We start from the raw sequence: 22,586 nt of genomic DNA, 5'->3' as shown, positions 1-22,586 counted from the left end.
TGGAACAGCTTAGAGACAAAATGAATAAATGTATGTTTAGGCAGGATTCTCAAAGTTTCCACTACTTTTTTCATTTTTGGGTGCTGAAAACACTATGGCTCCCATGCTCTCTCCAGAGTGGTATCTAACACACTGTGAGCAGCTGTAGGAAAAAGAGTACATGGGCACAGCTTCCATGAACACATGGAAGTGCTTTAGAAATACATGAAGCCCCTTGGCTCTGGCTTATAGGATTGTTGGAAGCTCTGTTCTCTATCATAATAACTTCTGTCTTCCTTCCTTCCTTTGGATTCACAATTCCAAATAGGGAGTGGTAAATACTGTGATGATTGGTTTCCCACCAGATTTCTGTGAGTAGTAGAAGACTATCTGCATTGACCCTGAAGGCATTGACTTGGCCAAATCTGCAGACTTCTTGACAAAAGAAAAAGACTACTTCAGAAAGAATAATTGAGATATCCCTGCAAAATGTTTGTTGTGGGAACTAATTTAATTCTATCTCTCTCTAGTATGGTGTAGTGGTTTGTGTGTTGGATTATGACTCTGGAAAATTTGGGTTCGAAATTCCAGTGGACTACAGTGAAAAAACCCAGTGATACATTCACTTAAGGATTATCATAAATCAGGAAGGCAGCCAAGTGTTGGAAATCAAGAAATCATACATTGATCTTCTGGAGACAGATTTAGTCACTTGGTTCACGGAGAAACGTTCTCATTCAGCTAAATATTGCAATGGACAAAAAAGAGACAACATATTACAAGAAGACTGGTTTATCTTTATTGACTATATAAATCAGAGGTCCTCAAACTTTTTAAGCAGAGGACTGGTTTATGGTCCCTCCGATTGTTTGGGGAGGGGGGGAACTTTCGTATGAAAAAAATGAGCAAATGCCTATGCACACTGTACATATCTTATTTGTAGTGCAAAAATAATAAGACAACTATACAATATTTAAAATTAAGAACAATGTTAACATTTCTCCATGCCTCACAACCTCTGAGGATGCCTGCCATAGATGTGGGTGAAACGTCAGGAGAGAATACTTCTAGAACTTCTACAACAACCCCAATGTTATCATACATAAACTTCCTAGTATTTCAGTAGAAGTTTGGGCCTGTTTTTGGCTGATTAAGTTAATTAAGTCAAGTTAATTAGGATTGTTGTTGTTGTGTGTCTTCAAGTCATTTAAGATTTAGGGTGACTCTAAATCTAAAGGGGTTTTTTTTGGGGGGGGGGGGGAGACAGAGATATGACCTTGGAAGGCCACATCTGTCCCATGGGCCTTAGTTGGGAATCCATGATATAAATAATCACTTGCACCAGCAGCCACCTCCAACCATCCAGTAATCATTTTAGAAAGAAACTTTACATCCCAACACCATATTCCTGCAATTGATAACTGATGAACAGATTTTAAGAAACACTAACTTCATCCTTGATAAATGAGACTTTCGTGACAATGATTACTTCATAGCCCACTGTTTATTGATTTTTTTAAAATCTATTTGCTTATGTATATAAGCACTGTGGGTAGCCAATGTATTTTTGCTCACAAGGGAGCTAATAAATCTTTTAAAATGGAAAGAGAGAGAACAAAGAAATAACTTGAAGGCACACAACAATAATTCCCAGGCTGATTGAAACCTTCACATCATATAATCAGAAATTACACTTGCATCTTTTTGCCTGAGGGGGATGACAACACAAGTAAAAATATAATGTTTAAGGTGCAATGCTATATTAACTTTCATGTGGGACTGAGGCAACAAGTACAGAACTGCAATATCAGTGCTGCTCTAATGTTACACATATTTGGACATCTTCACACTTTCTTTGGCACGCTGGAACCATTCTTATGAAGAAAAACGGTGAGCTGCTTTCAGATGCTGTTTTTCAGCGGTCCAGACAAACTGCTTTCAGAAAGACTGCCTTCACTACCTGAAAAGCTTAGGAGCCAGTGAGGCGTATCCTAGGGGCACTGTCTGATTTTTAAATTTAAATGCATGGGTGCCTTTCTCCCTTCTTTGGAGAGGAGAATGTTTTTGACTCTGTCTGTGTGTCCACTGGATATTTCTGATAGGTCAGGTATGTTTGCAGGGAATCCAGAACTGTTTTAAGGTGTATGTAGGGACTCAGTGTTGACAGGGAAGTCTCCGTGGCAAATCGGTGGGGCAGCAGGGCAATCCCCCACCCCATGCCTTGTCTTGCCGGCAGTAATGCTTCACCATCACACATGGGGAAGCATTGCTGTGCAACTTCCCCCCATGCTGGCCCCATGGTTTCAAATGGAACACAGAAAGCCTCCCTTGTTCCTGGCAGAGGATTGTAGAGGGCGCTTGCACCCCTTTTGAGCCACGGAGCCCCACCAGAAGTGAGCATATGAAATCCGATGGGCGGTGCTACCATCTCTCGGACATCATATTCCTGTTTATGGGGCCTAGAAGAGCATTGGCACTTTTAGCTGCTATATCATGCTGCTGTGATCCGATAAGACCCCTAGACACTTTTCACATATAGTGCTTTCAAGCCAGATGTTGTCCATCCTATATTTGGGCACTTCATTCATACCCCAAAGTTTTGAGATACATTGATGAGTTTCAATTTGTTAATTTCCACCTAGAGCTTCAATCTTGTTCCTGATCCTTTCCTTCTAATTTAGTATTATCTGACTTCTATTGCATCATTATAAACATCACTATGCTTGGTACTGAGACATCATATCACTAATCACTTCTATCCAAAATGAAAAGGAATAATTGATGAACACTCTTTGAGTTCATTCTTTTAACTAGTTGAAGACCCACACAAGAGTTGTATTGTCTTGCTCACATTTTACCAATTTGTCTGCCAGAATACAATGAGGGACCTTGTCAAAAACCTTACTGGAATCAAGATATAATACATTCATTTCTTATCCACCCACTGCAAGGGTATTGGTGGGGTTAGAAAGACACACACACACACACACACACACACAGCACACATAGTCACTTAATGAGGATTTATTTATATCCCAGGCATCCACCAACTTATGGTGTCACCTTATTTCCCCTGAAACTGAAGATAGTAACTTAGGAGTCAGACTGAGTTTGTACTTTTTTCCCTTTCCATTTGGAAACAGCAATTTGGAAAGAACAAGTGTGCTCTATTTGGACTACGGTAATTAATACTGCACAAAAATCCTCCTAATTTAATCAGTCAGAATAGCACTATTCCTTAGGAAAAAAATTCTTTTGAAAGCTTCCAGGTTGGGCCTATGATTGCCAACTGTAAAAGAAATTGTACCGTTCTCTATTTTTGGTCCAAAATACACATGCAAAGCATCCCTCTCTCTCCCTCAACTACAACTATAAATAAGCATTTTAATACTCTCTCTTTCTGTCCCAAATATATTTTCTAACCATACTTCCATACTTGTTCAAGACTTTCAAAGATTCTTCCCCATATTCTGGGCAATATGTATGTTGTGGTCATACTATCCATCATTGTATTTTATTTACCGCCTCTGTTTTCATTTGGAATTCTGTAACTAGATGTCATGATCTTGAATCTCCCTCTTCCTTGAAGAGGACAGTTCAAGAACCTAATTGGAGTTCTCAAACCTCTGACTTCCCCCTGCCCTCGTGTCGTCTCTTTTTGTCTCTTTCTTTCCACATCTATGTCTATTGTTTCCTCCTTTATCTTTACTCTCAAAATTATTTGTGGACTACTGTGAAGGGTTGAGGACCACATGTGCTTCTCAAGAGATTTTGGAGGGCTGTATCCCATATTGTACCCCTGAGAAGAATCAATGTTGTGCCCCAATATCCAATGGGGATCTGTAGGAACATTTTCACCATGGGTTTGATTTAAACCCCTCTGGGCCATTTTAATTCAAGGGAAGGCCTTTTCTTAAGCAACTGAAAGCAAGTGCCTTTTACTGTTTATTATTATTGTTTTCAGCTCTGCAAAAGTAAAATCCTCTTCCATTTTCTTGTCCACTTCACTAGAATCATAAGTCTTTCTGGAATTCTTGATGCAGCAGTTTGCAACCTTTCTCTGGTCATAACCTTTTCAATACCATCAACAAATATATCCCCCACCAAATAAGGACATTTTTGTTCTGATAAGGATAGTGGAACATCTGGATTCCCACAAAATGCAATAAAAGAAAATAATATACCAGAATAAATTGCACAACATATGGTAGAATGAACAGTTGATATGGGACTTCTTAGATTCAGTTAAGGCCAAAAGGGTGACCTGGATTTCTTTAGAACAATTAGAGTAGGTGTGAAATGTCTTCTGGTTTCATGTCTGCCGTGTCAGCCAGAAGCCAGTTGATACAGGAGGTAAAGGTTAGATTTTGTAGTTGTTTCTTTGCTGGAAAGCTTGAAAATGTTGGTCATACTTGAATCCCTTCAGTGCATGTGTTGACTATAGTGATAAAGAGGCTGGAATTCTAAGAGGCATAGAGTTGAAAGGGGCCCTTTGGACCATTGAGTTCAATTCTTTGCTTAGTGCAGGATCGCCAGGTAAAGCATCCACAGGAGGGATCTGCCCATCCTCTTTCTGAAGATGTCCAGAGAAGGAGGCCCATGTTGTGCTAAAAAAAAAAAAGAAAGAAAATGTCTGACATTCATTTGCAGGGCGAACTACCTTTGGAAGTGCTATTACATTGAGGGTAAATCAGGCAGGTGCATTATTTCAATGGGTTTCACTTATAGGATTTCACAAGCTCTCCCTCCATTCATACTCAGAGTTTAGTTAATTACCCTGGTCCTCCACAAGTTGTAATTAGTTAATGTGTTGGCAATCGCAAATTCCATCAAAACAAATATTTCCTGGAAAGCCCCATGACAGGGTTGCTGTAAGTTGGAAATTACTTGAAAGTAGACAACAATAACATCAGAGTAAGAGGTTTTGCCATAATGTTCACATGTTCTCAAAAAGACGACGGTTAGAAACTGGAGGTAGCACGACCTTGAATTGAATTTGGGGATTTATGTCCTGCTAGAAAAACATGGACTGTAGCATTGACCTGTGTAGGCTGCATTTTGTGATCCTAAGCGGGCAAATAGAGGATGCATGTGCTCAGAAGCATTCAAAATATGTCCAGTTAAAAACATTGACAGATTCCTCATCCAATTTGGCTACCTTTTACTACTGCACTGGATCTATGTCCCCTAACCAATATGAACCCATAATCCTGTATTCATTTTTCCCAGTCCAGGCAAACAACCCCTGGGACCATATATATTGTTGGTGGAGGAAAAGAAAAAAGATGGAGATCAGTGATAAGTTTAAATTTAACATCTCATGCTTTATGTCAGACTGTTCTAACCTGGAGTTTCCAGAGATATCGCACTACAAATCCCACAATCTCTAGCCACTTGCAATCAAACACACATGGGAAATGCCACTGCGGAGAAGATAACCTTGGAAACAACAAAAAGAACTCTTTTAAAAGAGAGAGTAACAAAACAAGACATTAAAAGTCTGATTTACAGTGACAACAGATATGCCACTCTCTCTGAATCTCATGGTTTATTTGGGAAACAAACCAATTAGTCAACCAAATAAACTATTTTATTATAAATGTTAACAATTTATTAGTCCCACTTTTCTAGTGTTAATGTTCCAAGCTTTGCATCAGAATGGACATCTTGCTCATACTTAATATTCTGCAGCTCTAGTGTATTCCTAGGAGCTGCCTTTCAGTAAAAAGAACCAGAAATTTGGATTTGGAGAATGGAAAGATTGTTATCTATTATTTTCATTCTCCAAATCCAACTTCCTGGTTCTTTAAAGATCCCCAAGGTCACTAATGTTACTGAGAATTTTAGGAAGATTCCCTTCTTGCTCTTATAAATGGGCACATACTTTCTTGTTATTAATTTGTATGAATGTAGATGCAAACAGAACAAATTATTAGATTTGCAGTTGCTTTTGGAAAAGTTCCTATGGTTGAGCTATCAAAAGTGAGTGAGCGAGAAGAAGGAAAAATAATGAAACAGTAATAAACTACAGTTCCAGCAAAAAAAGAGCAGAATTGATTTGTTGTTGAGCCGCAGCACCTCTCTTCCAAAAAAAATCACACGACTCTAAGCAAGTTATAAGATTTTTTCTTTATTTTTAAACCTATTTTTGTGACTCCAAAGTTGCAAAGTGTTGAGACCTCTAGAGCAGTCGTTCTCAACCTGTGATCCCCAGTTTACCAGCTGTTAGGATTTCTGGGAATTGAAGGCCAAAACATCTGGGAACTCACAGGTAGAGAACCACTGCTGTAGAGGTTCCAGAATGGACCCAGCAGAAGCTGTACCTTAAAATCTCTATCATATCTAACCCTTTAACAAACTGTATCAAATTGATGATTTTTGTATAACTTGTTTCTTTTGTGTACTGTGTCAGTTCCTAAAAGTATAAACTGTATTATTGATGATGATGATGAAAAAAACTGTATCAAATGAAATGTATCAGAATGTATCTAGAAGGCAGTCATCTTTCTGTGCCTCAGTTTGCATAATCCCTTGGGAAAGGAAATCACAGCCAGGGTCCCTCCAGCTATTTCCCAAAATCAAAACCTTGTGTATGAATGCAGACCAACATAAGCCCAGGATGTTTGTTATTCAACTTGAGGCTGAGAGTCTGCCACTCCCACAGAAGAGGGAGCTCAGCAAATATGAATTCATTAACTCTGTATACGGGTGACCAAGCCCTTGATTGTCTGGAATCAACATCTTTGTATTTTGGATCTTGCACCTTTTTTTTTTTTTGTTTCACATGGAACTGGACACATCAGGAACTCATCAGCAACAACTTCCTCACTGTGAGAGCTGTTCAGCAGTGGAACGCTCTCCCCTGGACTGTGGTGGAGGCTCCTTCTTTGGAGGCTTTTAAAGAGAGGCTGGATGGCCATCTGTCGGGGGTGCTTTGAATGCGATTTCCTGCTTCTTGGCAGGGTGTTGGATTGGATGGCCCATGAGGTCTCTTCCAACTCTACTACTCTTTGATTCTATGATTCTAGCATACTCACGTCACCACTTCCTCCTGGATTGTACCTTCCCAACGGATTGGCTCTTTAAACTGTCCAACCACCAACTATCTTTCTTCCAACCATGGGAACCCCAGACTAATCCAGGCATGGGTCCTAGCCTGCCTCGCTTTTCAGCCAGTCAGGGGAGGGAATGGGAAATCTGAATAGCTGTCAGAACTGTATAAGATGTCATGTAATTTTCTGTGAATTTATGCTTGTGAATTTATGCTGGTACCTTTTGAAGCCTATTGTTTTTACTTGCATCCTTTTGGACAAATCGTAATAAACCTCTGTGACTTTGCCTTCAATCCAGAAAGCTTTTTCTCTGTCCTGGCTGATCTGGTTTCACGGAAGCTTATCAAACATGGACTTCTCTAACCGAGGTCCTGGCTGAAATCACTACAGATTGAGGGCTCACTTTTCTCAACAGGTATATTTGCCATTCACTTCCCCATTCCTAAATGGGCTTCCCTTGTATCTGATTTTATTTAGCTTCCACTAATGATGGTAACACCTGTGATTTAGCTTTGAGTGATGTTTGGCTTTTATTTTAAGTAACACAAGCCTATGTTCTTCCCCTCGACAAGAAACGAATAGCCATCCTTGACAATGCCAAAGAATTTTTACATTTCAAAGGTGTTTTTTTTTAGGATGGGAGGAAATTCATAATCTTTATTGACATATCAGTGTTCTGGAAAAAGTGTCAAGTGGCAGGCAATCCTGTTTGTTTGGGTTCCCTTCAAATGCATCGCTTTTCACCAATGTGATACTGTTTCTCTCTGTTTCTGAGCACCTTTTGAAATAATGGGTGGAATATCATTATCAAACAAAACGCACATGTTATCCAAATAGTTGTAATTCCAGTGATGGGAGCAATAATCTGTTTGAACCTTTTAGATGCTACCTTTCTTGCAACAGCTCCAAATGTTCAGCTTCTTTTTCTGCAGAATAAATGCAGCTTGACACCACTTGAACGGTCATGGATTAAAAAAAAACAATGGAATCCTGGGATTTGTAGTTCACGGAGGCACCCATACTCTTTGTCAGAAAAGTTGTAAAACTACAACTTCTATGATTCCACACACAACAAAAAGATTGCACATGCTGTTACTATTTGCCAGTGAGCCTTATGCTTCATTGGATTGTGGCACAACATGGCTTGTCCCGGGAGAGCTCATTGGGGGGGGGGGGGGGGGGCAGGAAGCAAATCTGCAATAGAATAAGGGGCTGAGCTGAATGTGGGTGTAGGGGGTCCTTGAACACAGCCTGGGCCTGAGCTGAACTGAACCACCCTCTACATACCTGCAGTTTGCAATGGGAGGAAATGCCCACTGGGACTGACAAACTGCCAGTCTTTGTACTATTGTGAATGGAAAGAACTTGGGCCTCAAATGTATTAAAAACGGGGCAGGGAGCAAAAAAAAAAAGGCTCAACTTCATTCATATCACAGTGCTGTACCATAGCATCATAGACTCATGGAGTGGATGGAAATAAGGACCATCTAGTCCAACCCCTACTCCACACAACTAAAACACTCATGGGAATTGTATTCACATAACTAAAGCACTTGAGAGAAATGCAAATCCAGCCTCTTAAGTAGGAGAATCTGCGACTCTTCAAGGCAATCTATTACACTCTTGAATAGTTCTTATTATCAAGAAGTTTTTCCTAATGTTTCAGTGGCATCTCTTTTCTTGTCATTTGAATTCGTTATTTCATGTCTCAGTTTCTGGAGCAGCAGGAAAAAAAATGTTTACCCCCACCTTCTACATCACATCCCTGTAAATAGTTAATCATGTCACCACTCAGTCGACTCCAAAGTAAATATACCCTGCTCCCAAGCCCATTTCTCATGGGGCTCAGTTTCCAGAACTCTTTACTATATTGGTTGTTGCTATCTTCCCGCCTGAGCAATACCTATTGATCTACTCACATTTACATGTTTGCAGACTGTTAGGTTGGCAGAAGCTGGAGCTAACAACAGGAGCTCACCCTGCTCCTCAGATTCAAACCGCATAATAATAATAATAATAATAATAATAATAATAATAATAATAACAACAACAACAACAACAACAACAACAACAACAACAACAACAAGTCCGAGCTTGATGTACTCCATTTGTGATTGTGCAGATGGGCATGTTTGGAAGTGTTGCTGGCCACTTCTTAGGCTACATGTTATCTCCCCCCTGGCCAACACTGCCCGAAAGCCAGGGACCAGCACCACATTTCTGCTCATTGGCTACAACTGTTTCTTCCTTTCCTGGAAATTTTGGAGAGCACCAGTTCATTGGCAGTGAACAGCTCCAATTCAGGGGGTAACATTGAGCAAAGGCATTCTGGGAACTGCAGTTTTAAAAAAGGGGAAAAGGAAAGGTGTTGGTACAGTAGAGTCTCACTTATCGAACACTTGCTTATCCAATATTCTGGATTATCCAACGCATTTTTGTAGTCAATGTTTTCAATATATCATGATATTTTGGTGCTAAATTCATAAATACAGTAATTACAACATAACATTACTGTGCATTAAACTACTTTTTCTGCCAAATTTGTTGTCTAACATGATGTTTTGGTGCTTCATTTGTAAAATCATAACCTAATTTGATGTTTAATAGGCTTTTCCTTAATGCCTCCTTATTATCCAACATATTCGCTTATCCGACATTCTGCCAGCCCGTTTATGTTGGATAAGTGAGACTCTACTGTATTTATATAGACTAGTAAATGAGAGTAAAGAATTGGCTGAAAGCAATTTAGGAGTCAGGATAAAAAGTCGGATGCTTTATGGGGAAGCCTCTATTGATTCTCTGCTTGCATGCTGTATACAAAGCAAATATGGCAAATATGCTTTAAGTATCCAAAATTCTCTTTTCAGAAGAAAATACCACCTGCTGCTGTCCCTAGAGCCTTGAACTGCTTAGGGAAATATGGAGCATATATCTGTACCTGTCTTTATGAATATAGACCAAAATTTCTGATAAAAATGGAATTCTATTCATATTTGCTTTAAACAGGGTATGACCATAGGTCATGTGCTGAAAGAAAGGTACCGGTAAGTTGTTAAATCAATCAATCAGCATTTTAATCTAGGAAAAACAGTGGGCTGCAGGTAACAAAATATGGAGAAAAACTGCTCTACATAAAGTAAGATGCTATCATCACTGACAGAAAGTTCCTTTCCCAAACATTCTAATCCATGATTAACCTTGTCATTTTGACTCAACACCTACTTTGATATTTAACTTACCGTGAGATGGTTTGAGCATTTGTGTACTCTTCTCCTCAGCTAATATTTGATCCTGTTTTGTGTATTTTCTCCTATTAGGGCAGTGGTTCCCAAATTTAAACCATTTCATTTCAGGACTCTGCCAGATTGTCTTAAGTTTTCTTAAATTCTCATTTCCTCTGGCACTTGCTTCTTGCTTATAGTTACATTAACTTGGGGGAGGGGAGAGACTTCCAGACTGAAATTTCCACTCTATAATCTTCGTTTTTAATATTGTTTTATTCTCATGTTTCTGCTAGCTGCACATGTACCTGATTTGGTTTAAAACTGTTAACTCACTCCAAAGCCTGTTCCATTTAGATCTGTCCTGGCACTTCTGACACTTTTTCCTGCTGTGCAAAAGGCTTACATTTCCCTGTGTTGGTCCTTACTGTTTATTTTGTACTGTATGTTCTAGGCTGCAGAGGGTATTGAGCAATAAGATATACTCTGGTTTGCACTAAACAGGGGTAGAACTTGGATAATGCAAGATGGGAGGGGGGTTCCCCCTGCAACTTTTGCACATTTATTAACTAATTGGAAAAAATTATGCCACTTGACTTAAGGTCACTGTGAGTGGAAAGAACACAGCTATGGTTGAGTAGGGTGGAATTTATGGTAGGTGACTTTAAAGGATTGTATGTGGCCCATGGACAACGTACTCTTGGACTAGATAGAGCTTTAGCCTGAACCGTCAAGGCTTTTTGAGTTTTTTTCTTATACATAAAGCTTGGATAATTTACTGTTTTCTTTTGGACTGCAGTTCCCAGCATTCTCCAATAAGCATAGCCATGGGAGTATCATCACTAGTGTTTTCAGTTTATAAAATTCAGATATAAAGTTGTGGTTCACAAAAATAATTTCTCCAAGGTAACTGTATGGAGGGGGAAAGAAGATTTACATAGGGGTCTATTGCCCACAGGAAGCTGAAATATGGTATCAAAAGCTGCTCCTTGCTACAGTGATGTTGTGCCATAGTATCTTCTTCAGATTCTCAGGAGAAACAGGGAATCTTCTCGTGGCTGATAGTCTCTCGAATGAGACACTCTCTCCTGGGTACATAGAAAACTGGGTGACTTAGAAGGCACTGAACTATGAGATGTGGAGCCAACCTGAAGAAATGGGGCCACAAAGTGGAGTCCACGACATGCGAGTGTGGAGAAGAGCAAACCACAGATCATCTGTTACAATGGAGGATCTTCTTATAACAACACCAGAGGCACTCCAAGTGGCCAGCTATTAGTCAAATGACATTTAGTATAATGTCATGTTTTTTAACTGTGTTTGTGTTTTTAAATACATTACAACTGTATCCTCGGTTCACTTCTGATACGAAAATTAAATACAGTACATGATAAATACACTGTCTTAAGGCAGTGTATGAAGGCAGTGACAAGCCCTCCTTTGAATAAATCTTGACAATGAAACCTTATGATAGGTTCATCTTAGGGTGGTTATAAATCAGAAACAACTTGAAGGCACACAACAAAACCAAATATCTGAGGGAAGGGAATGAATGGGTGTACTCCATTTGCGAGTAACTCTCATTTCCTTCTACTATGCTTAAACTAAGACGAGCCAGTTTACTAATAATCACTTCCCACTCTCTCATCTCTCCGGTGGTATGAAGCATCAGATTTTCCCTGGACTTGACATTTGTGTACATGTGTGTAGGTTTTGGTCAGTGTGATATAGTGGTTTGAACATTAGAATCAGCCATGAAACTACTTATTGGCTTTGGCCAAGTCACCCTCTCTCAGTCTTAGAAAGGCAAACCTCTTTTGAACAAATCTTGCTCTGTGGTAGGTTCACTTTAGGTTAGAAATGACTAGAAAGTGCACAAGAACAACAAAAGGGCTAGAGGATAGTCCCTTGCATCCTCCCCCACAAAGTCATGCATGTGAATGGAAATGAACTTCATAATGCATAGAGGCCTCCTTCACACTAGGCAATTATAGCATTTTGTTAACACTTTAAGAGTCAAGGCTCTTTCTGAGATTTGTAGTTTAGTGATGGACCAAACATCTCTAGAAGAGAATTCTAGATATCTCACAAAAAACCCCAACAAATCCCAGGATTCCTTATTGTCGAGCCACAGCAGCTATTGTAGTAACAAAATGCTATCTTCTTCCCTTTCTTCAGTGTTTGTCCCACTTGATGACGGGGTTCGCTATACTGGTTTGTTGGCACCATTTCACCCGGTCATGCGCCTGATCAGGGTGTATGCCAGTAGTCTTCAGATCATTGTGCAACGTGTCCAGCCAGCGTTGCTTTGGTCATCCCTTTGGTCTCTTGCCAGGCACATCTGCATCAAAAGCAATCTTGCAAATGGACTCATCTTTACCTCAGAGAGTATGACCATACCATCTGAGGTGTGATTCTTATAGTTTGTCAGCAATTGAACCAATGTGAAAGTGTTGCCGGATAATAATAATAACAATAATAACAATAACTTTATTTATATCCCACCACTGTCTCCCAAAAGGGACTTGGGGCGGCTTACACAACAGCACATAAAAACACATAAAATACATCAACATTTTTAACAGTAACAGTATCAACAGATATTGTAACAGTAACAGATGTCATCATTGCGGATGTGCTCAAAGCATTTGATGCCAGATGTAAGTCGTAACATCTTCATCACCATAACACCTGGGTGGCATTCTGCTTTCTTTGTTACCAGGCAACATTCAGCTCCATATATTGCGGCAGACCTATGACAGTTCAATAGTAACAAAATGCTATAATAGAATGGTATGTAACTTCAAATCTACCTTGTGTCAAGAGTATCAGCAGCCCTGTGGAGGTAAGAGGATATTTTGTGTAAATGAATGAAAATTATAGTGGATCTTTGCCAGTGCATTGAGGCCAAGAAGGAGATGCATCTTATGTGCCATATGGGCATTCACCTATTCTTTGGCAGAAAGAAGAGCAATCTAATACAAAAGCAGCTCATTGTGTATGAATGCATCGTCAGAGGTCAACAGAGGGATGATGTGAAAAGCAGAGCTTAGAATAATTTCTGGGGGTGGGGATGTATGTGAGAGTCATAGTCCAAAACAACAATTTTATAAGGCTCTGTATTTTAAGTCATGGCCCACTGGATCCCACTCTTCCTCTATTGCTGCTATGGCATCCTCCACCTTTCAATGTTTGGAATGAATAAAATTAAGAAAGTAGACAAGTATCTAAGACAAGGTGTTGATTTTTTCCAGATGGCAGTGGCAGCAGTAGCGAGAGGAAGGTGGAGAGTTTGAGCTGTGACAAACAGCCTGAACCAGAATTCAACCTGCAGCTTGGCCTGTCAGTCTGTTCTGGTGAGTTTGGTTCAAGAGCTTGGTTCAAGAGCCCAGGTTTCCCTCCAGACTTTGATTGGTACCAAACACTGACACATATCGCTCTACAAGATAAATCTTATTGGTAGTAAATGATGCAGCATGGTATAGAACAGAGGAGCATTCCAGCCCCTTTGATGAAAGGGCCTAACATCCTCTGTGATGGAACTGAGCCCCTGACCAACTAATCCTACCCAGATGATCCCTGGCCAGCAAACCAAGTCCCCATGGCCAGCTAAATGGGGAGCTCTTGGGCTGGGCTGCAATAAGGTATGCATGTCTATGGGAATGATGCAACTTTCCCCTCCTATTCTTTAACTCTTTTCCTGTCATGTTAATGTAAAAAACAAAAAAAAGCACACACACACACAAATGCATACTTTCTATATTGCTGGACAGCTGTCAGTGTTTGTCTATGGTTCTAACAAAACCCATCTGCCTAGTATAGAGACCTAACTCAGAACATGGTGCAAAGACTGTCTTAAAGTCCAGCTGATATACAGCTCTCCAAGGCTGTTTTCATGACCTTCACCCTCTCTTGATCAGCAGTTCCAAAACTGTGTTCCATGGAACCCCAGGGTTCCACAAAAGCATCATTGGGGTCCCACGAAAAATCTTGAAAATCTCTTTTTTAAAAACCCTTTTTTAAAAAGCCCATGGCAGACTATGAAGATCTTATTGAAACTGAGATTTATCTGCTTTGAAAATAAAATGTTAATCTTTTTATTTCCCAATATACTACATTATACAAAATACTCAGGCAATAGGTGTAGATGAAAGAAGGAAGAACTTTTTGGCTTCAAAGTGCTTAAGGACAGAGTTAGGGTTCAGCAGGAAAATATCTTCTGAAAGGTTCCATGACTGAAAAAGTCATGGAACCGCAATCCAGGACCGTCTTTTTTCTGTCCACTCAAAAAGGGGATATTGTCAGTCCTGAAAAAGTAGTAATTCACCTTTTAGATAGATCACAACCCCCCACCTTCAATTTAATATCCAACAATCCCATTTTTAAAACCAGAGATTGTTGATTGGCCTCTTTCTGGATTTGATAATTTGTACATTGGTTTTCCTGACATTTTTGACAGCCCCCAGAAGGTTCCAAATGCAGAAAAGTGGCTTTTCCACCTGCTACAGTTGCCCATCCCTGACCTATTTTCTTCCATCCTTACCATTACCCTAGTTCTGCTTTCCTAAACTTTACACTTTTCCACAGATATTCTGGCAAAACGTCCATCAGCTCAACCTCACCTGAGATTGGTCTTGGTGTGTGTGTGTGTGTGTTGGGATTTGTGGTATAGCACATTTGGAAGATGCCAAGATAAGGAAAGTTGCTGAAATCGTGCCCACAGATTCAACATTTTGCCAAGCAAAACCCAGGCTGTAAAATATGCTTGTCTCTGTTGGCCGTGCTTTGATTTCATTGTGAATAAAGAGCTGGTCACTGTCATCATCATCATCAACAACATCACTATTATTGTATGTGCACATGATGTACCTTCCAGTTGTCTGTCGACTTATGGAGACAGCATGAATTTCATGGGGTTTTCTTAGGCAAGGAATACTCAGAAGTGGGTTGTCTTCCTCTGCTGTTTTTATTAATATCCTACCTTTCCCTCTAAAGCAGAACTCAGAATAGCTTACAAAATAAAACCAGTGCAACAGAGCTAAGAAAAACAAAAGATCAGCATTAAAATGCTATTAAATTATTGACACTAAAACCAATTGAAAGATAATCATTAAATATATTTTAAAGCATTTGAAGAAAGTAGTCTTATTAAAACATTACTGTACATTCTTGAAAATTCTTTCCTTACCAACCTTCCATTCTTGCCCCCTCCCATATGCACAAAGCTGCTTTATAGAGCACTTGGGGGTGGGGAGGTCCCAGGAGAGCAAGTAAAGATGAAGATAGACAATGCATTGAACAGGGAGTTCAGCAGCAGCTGTTGACAAGAATGAATAGGCTCCTTGGGTAACCCTGACAGAGAGCCTTCTTCTTAATCTTCTAGCTTTAAGAGAGGTAGACAGTTTCCATGAGGCTAAAGGTTTTTTTTGTGAGGAAGGGGGAGAAGGAAGAGGCTTCGCATTAACTTCATGGCAGTTTGGCCTCTGTCAGGTTCCCTCAGATAGCCTCTAGACAGAATCTTGGCAGCATTTCAGAGAATGGAAAACACACCGGAGGCTCAGTAAAAGGAAAATAGGTTGTGGTACAACTGGAGAAAGAAAGAAAGAAAGAAAGAAAGAAAGAAAGAAAGAAAGAAAGAAAGAAAAAAAGAAAGAAAGAAAGGTTTGCTTAGTCCTTTTATATGCTTACAAATTCAGTATAATGTTCACTACCATTTAATATTGAAGAATATAACAATAGCTGTGATGATGCCATAATGGTTCTGTAGCCCAGCATTGTTTCCATAGCTGTTATTGAGAAACTGTCTGCAAAACCGAAAGCAAGGCTTGAGCACAATAACACTCCCATTGCCCAACAAGTGGTGTGGAGAGGTCTATCATCTTCCACTTGTTGTTTTTCCTTTCAAGTATTTTCCAATTTAGGTCTATTTTAAAGTGAGCCTTCCTTGGCAAGACTTCTTCAGAGGAGTGTGCAAAGGGATCTTAAGCACCTCAGGGCCCTTCCACACAGCCACATAACCCAGAATATCAAGACAGATAATCTACAATATCTGCTTTGAACTGGGTTATCAGAGTACACACTGCCATATAATCCAGTTTAATGTGGGTTTTATATAATTGTGTGTAAGGGGCTTCAGAGAATAAGAAAACTACATTGGTAGTATAAGTGTTCGTAGATTATGATCATAATGATTCCTCTTCATCCTGGAAGGAAGTGACAAGTGGAGTGCCATACGATTCCGTCCTGGGCCCGGTTCTGTTCAACATCTTTATTAATGACTCAGATGAAGGGTTAGAAGGCATGATCATCAAGTTTGCAGATGATACCAAATAGGGAGGGATAGCCATTACTCCAGAAGACAGGAGCAGAATTCAAAACAATTAAACAGATTGGAGAGAACTCTCTGCCCCAGAGTGTGGTGGAGGCTCCTTCTTTGGAGGCTTTTAAACAGAGGCTGGATGACCACCTGTCAGGGGTGCTTTGAATGCTATCTTCCTGCTTCTTGGCAGGGAGTTGGACTGGATGGCCCACGAGGACTCTTCCAACTCTAATTCTGTGATTCTATTATTCTATGATTCTATCACACAAGACTGATAAAGCACAATTATGACACATTTGTTTGTTGTTGTGATTGTTTGTTCAATTGCTTCCTACTCTTTGTGAACTCATGGACTAGCCCACACCAGGGCTTCCTGTTGGCTGTAACCACCTCTGAGGTCGAGAAAATGCTCCCTGCACTTAACCTAATCGGACCTGCAGCAGGGAGTTCCACAGATCCGAAGAAAAGCACTGTTGAACCAAGCAACTATGAAATGTGTGTGCCAACAGCAGCTTATAATATGTTTAAATCTCCTCTTTTTGCTTCCCTCCCTGATCCTAAACAATGTAACTAACCCCTAATAAAAAGTATCACTTCATTCTAACCTTCTTCTCTCATAGTGGTTATTATGTATATCTCCCTTGGCTGCAGCATGAGAACTTTTCCTTTTTCCACCAGAAACTAGCCTCCCACCATGTACTCTCTTCCTTCTAAGGTTTCTGGCAGTCGCCAGCAGCCGTCTAAGCCTGTTTCCTTTAAACCGCAGTTTCGGAGATCCCAGGACCTCCGTAACCACATATTAACGGATTGACACCAAATTCACACCACTTCTTTCTGAACTAATCCTAAGCATAACTGCTATCCTGCTTTTTGCATTCAGGACTCCTCCGCTCCGGGAATCATCTTTACTCCTATAAGAATCAAATTTAAAGAGATGACAGTTGATTGTCAACGGAGCCTCTCTGCTGAGGCACTGCCGTTCCCTCGGATCATGAAGTTTGGACTGCATGGTGGGCATGGAGGGGGGTCACACAAAGGTCTCCCTATGCCTCAGGTAGTGATCATAGCTACCACTGACCCCTTCAACTGGACTTTAGCCGGCTTGGACATGCGTCATGGATACTTACTGGAGCCTTTCTGTTTTCCTTCATGCCTTCCTATGTGGCTTACAAGATTACACAGACTCTTTGGGGGTGGGAATGGGTGAATATGATTTCTGATTCTATGAATGTATCCCTATAAGGTTCTGGAGTGGGTGGTTGCCACGCAGCTCCAGGAGTTCCTCGATGACACTGATTTTCTGGACCGCTCGCAGTCTGGCTTCAGGCCTGGGTACAGCACCGAGACGGCTTTGGTCGCCTTGCTGGATGACCTCCGCAGGGAGCTGGACAGGGGGAGTGTGACCCTGCTGGTTCTCTTGGACATCTCAGCGGCTTTCGATACCATCGACCATGGTATCTTTCTGGGACGGCTCTCTGGGATGGGGCTCGGTGGCACGGTTCTGCTGTGGCTCCAGTCCTTCCTGGAGGGTCGTTCCCAGATGGTGAAGCTGGGGGACACCTGCTCGGACCCCTGGCCATTGACCTGTGGGGTCCCGCAAAGGTCTATCCTATCCCCCATGCTATTCAACATCTACATGAAACCGCTGGGAGAGGTCATCCGGAGTTTTGGAGGGCGTTGCCATCTCTACGCAGATGACACGCAAATCCACTACTCGTTTCCTTCTGAATCCAAGGAAGCCCCTCGGATGCTGAACCAGTGCCTGGCCGCTGTGGCGGACTGGATGAGGAGGAACAAACTGAGGATCAATCCTGACAAGACAGAGGCCCTCCTGGTCAGTCGCGCGTCGGATCGGGGTATTGGGTGGGAACCTGTGCTGGACGGGGTTGCACTTCCCCTGAAATCACAGGTCCGCAGTTTGGGGGTCCTCCTGGACTCAGCGCTGACGCTTGAGGCGCAGGTGTCGGCGGTGGCCAGGAGGGCCTTCGCACAACTCAAACTTGTGCGCCAACTGCGACCATACCTCGTGAAGTCTGACTTGACCACGGTGGTGCATGCCTTAGTTACCTCTAGACTGGACTACTGTAATGCACTCTACGTGGGGCTTCCCTTGAAGACGGCCCGGAAACTACAATTGGTCCAGCGCTCGGCTGCCAGGTTAATTATGGGAGCGAGTTACAGGGAGAGATCTACTCCCCTGTTCAAGGAGCTCCACTGGCTGCCTTTTATTTTCCGGTCCCAATTCAAGGTGTATACCATCACATATAAAGCCCTAAACGGTTTGGGACCCACCTACCTTCGTGACCGTATCTCCTATCACAAACCTACACGATCCCTTCGTTCATCAGGGGAGGCTCTCCTGTCCCCACTCCCGATATCCCAGACCCGCCTTGTGGGAACAAGAGAGAGGGCCTTTTCTGCTGTGGCCCCCCGATTGTCGAATTCTCTGCCTGCTGAGATTAGGCAAGCCCCCACACTAGCAGCCTTCAAGAAAGACTTGAAAACATGGCTCTTTCGCTGTGCTTTTGGAGAGTAACCATTTTATATTTCTTTTCCGTTGCTCCCTCTAATATCTATCCTGCAGAATACCCCACTTCCTTATGACCCTGTTTGATGTGGTTTTTATTTTTATGTCTTTCTCACCCCGAGTTTTAACTTAATGTTCATGTGGTCTGCCCTTGTTTTCATTGTCTCCTTGTTTTATTTTGTAATTGATATTATTTACTGTATTGCTTATTGTATTGTGTTGTGCTGTTCTTTTATATGCTGTTTACATTGTATTGTTTTGGGCATGGCCCCATGTAAGCCGCCCCGAGTCCCCGTTGGGGAGATGGTGGCGGGGTATAAATAAAGTTTTTATTATTATTATTATTATTATTATTATTATTATTATTATTATTATTATTTGTGTCCTTTCCCCTTATTCCTCATATACGAACCATGAAATGTTAAGAGCCACCTCTGTGTGACTTGGTTGCAAGGAAGTTCCCCTCATTCTCGAGGGGGGAATAATCCCCTCACAAAAGGACTCAATCAAAATACTTTGCATGAACAATGGACACTGGTCTTTTCCCTTGAGTCTCAGAGCAAGGCCGCTTGAGGGGAAATTGACCACCTGGTCTTCTTGTCATATTCAGATCTGGGACAATTGGCCTTTGGAAAGCCAAGATCACCCCAACTGTTTTTCCCTTTTTGTCAATGAACCCGACCGAAACCACTGACAAAGCACCCATCTGTCCCCATATCCAGCCTTTAGAAAAACCGGATTTTGATAGCCACGTCAGATCCAATATATATATATTCATTCCGGGAAATAATCCTTGGGTGCCTTGAGGACTCTTAAGTAATCGGCACCCCTCAAGTACATACTAAGGCCCATTGATTCATTCACAAATCCACTCAGCAGCCCTTTGTCCATGGCTCAGACCGCCCCCTCGCTCCTGATTGGCTGAGAAGCCGAAGCGCTGCTGGCTCACTGGTTGGGTGAGGCGTTCGCGCCTCTCTTCCAGCTGATTATGACAACCAATCGGTATGAAGCCAGCTGAGGGAAGCGGAGCGGGAAATTCAAACCTAGCCACCCCATTTCTTTGCTATAAAGTGTGCTGTATTCTGTTGTATGCTATGTCCTCTTGACGAATGATTGTGGTTGACATCCTTTCCAGCTGTATCGCATTAAACATTTCGGTGCTCTTTCTTCAGCCTATGGTGAGATTTATTTGGGAACTTGGAAATTCTGATTCTAGTGGCTCTCTCCTTCTCGCCAGAGGTAACGAACCCTGTTTTGGGGGGTCTCAGGTCTCTCTCTCTATTGGGAGAGAACCTCCAAATTCTAGCTCGATTTCACCCCCAGCTCCTTCAAGCCAGTCACTTCAAGCATATGGCACATTATGGCAGGGGAAAAGGTCATTTGGTTGGGGTTTATTGCACTATATCATATTTGTACTGAACCATGATGGGATTGTCTCTTTTCATGAACAGGAAAACCCAGTCTAAGGCATTCTTAGAAATAAGGGCAGCAAACATAGTTCTACTCACATGGCCCTCACTGCATGGAGCAGAGAAAGGAAACACATACATTGGGTAAGCATAAAGAGAACTGGGCTGTAATACTGTACATACTCAGAGTGAGCTCCATTGAATACAGCAGGACTTCCTTCTGAGTAACAAGTATATGACTGCACTGCATATGTCCTTTGTGTCCTTGCTCTTGTAATCTAAAGTTTCTCTTTAGACTCTAGGTTTTCTGGAGGTTGGAAGGAAATGCCAAAGCTGGGGAGTGGCCACCCAGAACACCTGTTGCATGCCTTCGCAATTCAGATGTGTTGCCCAAAGGGAACTCCTGGAAGACTACTTTCAGAAGACTGTTTAATGGCATAGGGGAAACAACTTGTGGGACCCAAAGTGTCATAAGCAATGTGTATATTTGACATAAATATATTTGAAGAGGTATCTTGGAAGGGACAAAGCTGGTGATTCGTCTGGAATCGTTTGTGACATAGCTAGGAGCATTTTGTTTTGTTTTGTTTCTGTGAAGGGAATGGAAATGGATGGATAAAACACGATGTTTAAAGGAATAATCAAGCCATATAACTGCATGAGCACCTCTGTCATTTCTTTTAAATATACAGGAAACTGCTGAACCTGCATTCGGCTACTTAATCAGTTTTTGGCAAGATGAAGGAGGACTTTGCGCTGCCAGTGAATTAAACCATCGCCAGCACAGGAAACAAGACCGTTGAAATCAAGCCCACACTTAGAACTTATGATTTGCAAACATTATGTTTTACACATCAGAGGAACTGCCACAACAAAGAGTCCATGTATTTATTTATTTACTTCTCAATACAAGATTATTATGTGTTGAGCAGTTTCTTTTCTACAGGCAACCTCATGCCCTTCTTAGATCTCCTTATACATGGTTCAGTACCTTCTCTCCCAGTAAAGATAGGGAGGATAACAAGAGCTTCCCCTAGTTCTGTGGGCTAGACTCTCTCTTTTTTTGGTTACTGAATTAAACCCACTTACAGGTTTGCCAGCTGATCAGGAAAACAGCCAGCCTTAATAGTGTGCCCTTAACACAGTGGTCCTCAACCTGGGATCCACAGATGTTTTTGGCCTACAATTCCCAGAAATTCCAGCCAACTTACCAGCTATTAAAATTCCTGGGAGCTGAAGGCCAAAAACATCTGGGGATCCCAGGTTGAGAGCCACTGCGGCAACTCTTCACCACTTTAATTACCACGGCTTGAAGCTATGGAATCCTGGAAGTTGCAGTTTAGGGAAGCCTAAAGATCTTGCAAAACCGTAAGTCCCATGATTTCCTAGCATGTTGCCATGGCAGTTAAAGTGGTGTCAAACTGCATTAATTCTACAATGTAGACACAGACATTGTTACTGAGTTTTGCTGTAATGTGGGGGTGAGGAAACCATGTAGTTTCTCTGTCCAATTTTTCCATGTCTTTCATTTTTAAATGTGAGAATATTTTTAAAATTCTACAGACTTCAGTTTCAAAAGGAGTAAAAAACAGAGAAAACATCTAGCTTCATTGTGTACAACTCTAAAGATATTATGAAATACTGTAACATAACTTTTTCCCCCTAGAATTTAGCTAACATTTCTTTAGCTATCATTTCTCATTTAAAACACGTTAACAAACTATCTGGTAACTTTTATGAATGTTTGATGCTTCCAATGATTTGCTCATGTTTTCACATAATATTACATGTTCTAGATTCTGATACATCACCAAATTTCAGAGATAATGCATATATATAACAGTAAAAACAATACATAATCAATGCTCCGACATAACTGTATACAGAACAATGCATGGTAAGCTAAACTACATTGAGATGGCTTGCATGATAGAAGTTCCTTCGGCATATGCCTAAAATTAAGAATAGTCAAAGCATGTCTAATAACAGGAGAAGATATACACAGTGGGCACCACTTCGTACTAAATGTTATGTTCAGACCAACCACAGTGGAGCAAATATCTCTACCCAGAGTGGTAG

The 22,586-nt window shown here is 41.2% G+C and overlaps 1 protein-coding gene across 2 annotated transcripts in view; it reads right to left on the bottom strand.

Annotated features, from left to right (window-relative positions):
- Positions 1-755: 755 nt before the first annotated feature.
- The window catches only part of bmf (Bcl2 modifying factor), an 81,221-nt gene continuing 59,390 nt past the window's right edge, over positions 756-22,586 (bottom strand). The window contains exon 4 of one of the 2 annotated variants that reach the window (XM_016995934.2): positions 756-4,586. In XM_016995934.2, coding sequence (XP_016851423.1) covers positions 4,443-4,586 — 144 coding nt within the window. In that variant the 3' untranslated portion in view covers positions 756-4,442. Of the gene's footprint in view, positions 4,587-12,722; positions 15,840-22,586 lie in introns of those variants that run through there. The other variant, XM_062968195.1, reaches the window with a different exon arrangement.

This window comes from Anolis carolinensis, chromosome 1 (assembly GCF_035594765.1).
Source record: "Anolis carolinensis isolate JA03-04 chromosome 1, rAnoCar3.1.pri, whole genome shotgun sequence".
In the NCBI taxonomy this organism is placed as follows: domain Eukaryota; kingdom Metazoa; phylum Chordata; class Lepidosauria; order Squamata; family Dactyloidae; genus Anolis; species Anolis carolinensis.
Note: the sequence above shows the minus strand (reverse complement) of the source record. Positions and strands in the feature narration are given on the sequence as shown.